We start from the raw sequence: 4,986 nt of genomic DNA, 5'->3' as shown, positions 1-4,986 counted from the left end.
CTCCGGTTCTCCGATTGTCTTCTGATTCTTGGCTGCAGTTTATCCGTTCTGACCCTAGAAACAGTAAATACACACTGTGATGCACTGACCTCCAATAGATAAGGAAACAGATGTACACACATACTACCATTACAAGTCAAAACTCCACAGACATATTCAATCTGCAGAAAAGGGCCCCTGTGACTGCTTAAGACGTTACTGGATTGTTCATATTAATCTTCATCGGTAGCATTTTAAGCTGCTCGAGGTGGAGTTAGTTTAAGGTCAGGTCGCTCCTAAAGGTCACAGGGTACATAAACATGATTTATGGCGTTTTAAAGAAGAGAAACCTTAAGTGGTACAATCTGAAATATCTATTGATTAGAAGCTTTTATTTTTTTATGTAGAACCATAATCTAAAAGGAAACCAGTACTTGTAACTCTCTACATTAAAGTAAAGTTTGGGTACCTCAAAATTATACTTCAGAACAGTACTTGAGTAAAATGTGAAACACTGGGAGGCTCAATTGATGACGATGAATCATAAGTGTTTTAGTATTTTAATATCTGCACACAAGAAGAACCAACGCCAATCTTTTCCACAGCACTGTTACCACAAGGGGGCGCTGCTGTCTGATGTAGTGCTGCGATTCACGTCGTGACCGCCAGAGGGCGCTGCCTACAAGGGAGTTGAAAGGAAGGGAACGCGAGGTTTGATTCATTTGTATCGAACGGAGGGATTACAAAATAATAATGATAATTAAGCAAGCGAAACATCAAATCCAAGACGCGGTTCTTAATGCAAGACAATGCCGAGTGTCATGGCAACCACAATGGTATCCATTATCATCCCCAGCTCAGACAGATTAAGAAAAAAAAAAAGGGGATTTTGTAGATAATTGTGTGTGATTAGAAATGTTGAGCTGAACTTTATTTGTCGGTATTGTTTAAGCTAAATATTTCTGTTCAAGCACTTATGGACAGATCTCAAGCTGTGTATGTTTCTATATATAAATATATATATTTTTAAACAAAGAGGAGGGGGGAAACAAATAAGTATATAAATGCATATATTAATAGCACATTTAGAACATGTGACTGTACTGTGGGAATCTCTCCCCGAGAGCCCCCCCCCCCCCCCCCCCCCCTTCCCTTCCCTCTCTGAGTGTTGGCGTGGTTCCCGGCCCATCTGCGGCCTGGCCCGTGGATTACTGTTTGTTAATGTTTCAATCAGCTGTGTGTTGAGGAATGTGGAGCTATTTAACCTGAACTTCCCCAGGTGTGCCGAGGCGCCGCTCAGTCTGGGCCCCGCCGCCCTCCCCTGCCCTTGGCACAAAGCTATCACACAAACACAATCACACACTGGCCACGCCGGGGCTGCAGCTGTGCGCATCGCACCGCAGGGAAATGGGAAAAACATTGCACCAGGGAGACAGAATAAATCTTACGACGAGCCGCCTCGCCAAAGCCATTTTAACCCCCACGGTGCCGGGTGCAGAGGCCGAATGTGCTGATTTACACGATAACATATCGAAACAAACCATTTAAAAATATATATATATATATATAATGGATGTTTTATGGAGTGAAACTAACTTCTTTTTAAAAAAATCGCAATTATCTTAATGCCTAATAAACCACCTTTATATTTTCCATTTATTTAATTATTTAAAGCAATTATACAATCTCACATCCTCTTGGGAAGAAAGACTGCGATTATTTATTTATTTTTAATTGAATCCTAAGTTACATTTGAAAAAAACAAAAAAAAACTGCCTCAATTTGTCAAGATCTTTAGACTTGACGATTTAACACGAGACTTCCTCTTGTAATGTGATACGGTAATGACCCATAGAGAGGCAAATTACCAATTTAACTGGCTACCAGCCATTATGTTGACCTCCAGCTTTCGTTTCATGTTACCTGGAAGACTTAACAGCTTCTTCTGGGTGGAGCACTTTTTTCTTTTTCTTTTTATTGACAACCACTTCCCACTCCCTTAGTACTCAAGTCAGCATCAAGATAAGCAATTCAGATGAATACGAGTCGGCCTGCTATTAACAATAAGGCTATAACACCCCATAAAAACATCACCAGAGTGTCGTGTTTCACAACTTTGGTTCTAGTATTTAACAAGAAAAATCAAAACTTAGAATCTCCTACAGCACCTGATATTATCTTTATCTAACACACACACACACACACACACACACACAGTATGACACAGATGAGTTTTTGTTGAAAAATAGTTGTCTTGTTTTAATAAAAACACAAATAAGGTACATTGTAAGAAAACAATATCTTCACATACTGTGGCATTGTAATATACAATACAGTTTGTCGCTCAGGAATCTGAGAAATTTTACTTTTTTTTTTACATCTCTATATGATTTACACAAGATACAAAGAGCGTAACAGAAACATTAGCTTTCTTTAGAAACTCTACAAGCAACGAGCGATGCTGGTTGCACTGAACACGTCTTGGTCCACCCGGCTAACCCAGTCTATATCTGGACTCCGCCGGTCTTCTTCTCCTCTCAGGGCCCTCTGATGAATGGAGAGCCTTGAGTGACAGAGATCCTCGCCGCTGGAGGATGTCGACACAACGTCATTTGTCTAGCATTGGGAGTTTGAAACGTCCCTACACAGTTCAAGGTTTATTTTTTAATAGATGTGCTCGAGAAGTCACATCAGATAGCCTTGTTCGTTCTTCACGGTGCTCGCTATGGGGTGATGGCGCGATGCTCCACGAGCTCTTAGCGGCACATAATCCTGTCGTCTGAGCATCCATTCTGCAGAGGAGGGAGGGGGAAAACAGTGATTAGTACATCTTCTTGGATGTGAAGCAAACCGGTGCGCAAAAACAACTTTTACGCACGGTCTTGGCACATTTACGCACGCGAATACTGACTCTTAAAAACCACACACACACACACACACACGCTGCAGCTGCAGCTGTGTGACACCGAGCCCATCTGAAGGGGGTTATTCTGCCGTACACGTGAAGAGATATTTACCTCCACTGCGATGCTAGCGATCTCTGCGTTCAGGGTGGTGAGCGGCGTGCGCGTGATGCTGCCGGCGGAGTGATGGCGGCTCTTCTCCGGCTCGTCGAGCTCGACCTGCAGGTCCCAGATGTAGTCGATGACGTGCTGCAGGATCTCCACTTTGCTGGCCTTCTTGTTGGTGGGCAGCGTGGGCACGAGCTCCTTCAGCTTGCTGTAGCAGCTGTTCATGTCGTGGAGGAAAGCGCTCATCTGCTCGTCCAGCAGCGGAATCTTGCACTTGGCGATGCTCAAGCTCTGCTCGGACAGACAGCGGACCATGTCCTCGCCGCCGACCTTGCTCTTCAGGGCGCAGGTAGATCCGACAACCTTCATGATTAGTGTAGAAAGTGTAGTTTCCAAAGAGGGGATCGTAATAAAGTAGTTGAGCAATGAGGCTTCTCCTCCTCGTAAGAGATCTTGGCAAGTTTATGTTGACAGTTTGCAACATCCACATGGGCCAACCTCCTGGTCTTTATAGCAGAGCAGGGGTTCGGGGGCGTGCCAGATCCGTGCCGTTTGAAGACAGCAGGCCAATGAGACGGCAGCGTTTGTTTTGATGGGTCGGTCCACAGCAGCGCTCTCGGCCAATGACAGCTCTCGCCTGGTTATCGGGATTTACAATCTGTTTGAGGGATGGCGTTACAAATGGAAACAAATGTGTGTCTTTTATGGGTAATATGTGGGAATCCAGCTGTCCATGGCTTGGGGACTCTGCAGGTGTAGATAGCCCGGGGACAGTACGAGGGGCGGTGAATGCCTGGGGTATGCACTGTGGGAATGTGTGTGGGATGGGCCAGGATGAATGGGATGAATGGTTAATGATAATTAGGCTACCACCGTGCCCCAGATTTGCCTCTCAACAATCGCTGCAGATGTGGATGACAATAGTACAGTAACACAAATGAGACAATCGGTGGCGTAGAGGGGCCGAACAATTCTGGGAAAAAGGATTCCGTTTTTGTTAACTTTAATTAGTTCAGGATGATGAAGTTTGCCCTTCCCCCCCCCCCCCCCTCCTTTTTTTTTTTTTGCTGTAATAACTGTGGAATGCAGTCGCTAAAGAGATTAGCAGTTTATTCGATTTATTTGAGGACAGCTTGTTGACTGTTTTAGAAACATTCCCACAGCACTTCTCCCATGCAGGACGACATCTCCACGCTTTTTCTTTCTTTCTTTCTTTCTTTTTTTTTTTGGGTGTACAACTCAAAGCTCCCCTTTATGCTCACAAAGTGCACTTTTCCCCCCTCGCAGCACAGACTCTCTCTTTCCCTGCTGAAGGAAGCCCAGCGCTCCGCGGATTCCTTCACACGTCTCCGCGCTGTGTGCTCAGCCTTGTGCGCACACTCGGATCGCATCGCTCTGTTCCGAATCTTCCCCCCAGATTGTCCAAACAAGCCCGAGCAGACTGGCAGGCGCCAGCGCGGTGACGTCACCCATTCATCCGAGCCTTGACGCCTGTCAGCCTGGCGCCGCTCGGGCGGTCTCCATGGAGACGTCAAACAAGAGGGGCTCGCTCTCCTGTCGCTCCTTCCATTCACCTGCGTGGCGCGCGGAGCCCCATGAGAACAAACCGGCTCCGGAGCTTTTGTCGTCCATTTATCACTTGAAAGCAGCGGGGTGAGATTACCGGGCCGCGCACCTGCAGAGCTGAGGGGGGGGGGGATGTTACCCAACATGGCTGCTGCATTCCAGCACATGGCCCTAGGACTACTGTATGCCCCTGTGGTTACTTTACAACTGTTTATTTATTCTTTTTTTTTTTAAATAAAATGATTTGACTCCATGCATTTTATTTGCAGTTGTGTAGTTCAACAACCTTTGTCCACCGTGGTCATGTGTTATGTCAAATAGTGTGGACTACATCGTGCATTACAATTCATTTAGGTTATTTAAAGATACTTTAATATATATATATATATATTTTTAGGACAACAAAATGATTACAAGCAAATCCCATTTT

General features: G+C 45.2%; 1 protein-coding gene across 1 annotated transcript; it reads right to left on the bottom strand.

Moving 5' to 3' along the window:
• Window positions 1-2,217: 2,217 nt before the first annotated feature.
• id1 (inhibitor of DNA binding 1, HLH protein) lies at window positions 2,218-3,472 on the bottom strand. The gene is made up of 2 exons (XM_034532828.1): window positions 2,997-3,472; window positions 2,218-2,771 (listed from the first exon to the last, which is right to left on the bottom strand). The coding sequence occupies exons 1-2, from the start codon at window positions 3,357-3,359 to the stop codon at window positions 2,736-2,738; spliced, it is 399 nt and encodes a 132-aa protein (XP_034388719.1). The 5' UTR covers window positions 3,360-3,472; the 3' UTR covers window positions 2,218-2,735.
• Window positions 3,473-4,986: the final 1,514 nt, after the last annotated feature.

Source organism: Cyclopterus lumpus, chromosome 5, assembly GCF_009769545.1.
Source record: "Cyclopterus lumpus isolate fCycLum1 chromosome 5, fCycLum1.pri, whole genome shotgun sequence".
In the NCBI taxonomy this organism is placed as follows: Eukaryota; Metazoa; Chordata; class Actinopteri; order Perciformes; family Cyclopteridae; genus Cyclopterus; species Cyclopterus lumpus.
The sequence above is the reverse complement of the archived record's forward strand: the minus strand, read 5'-3'. Positions and strand labels throughout refer to the sequence as shown.

Coding starts and splice junctions, on each gene's coding strand:
- id1 (XM_034532828.1), bottom strand. CDS start 3,359: ATGAAGGTTGTCGGATCTACCTGCGCCCTGAAGAGCAAGGTCGGCGGC. Junction 2,772..2,996: donor TCGCTAGCATCGCAGTGGAG/GTAAATATCTCT, acceptor CCTCCTCTGCAG/AATGGATGCTCAGACGACAG.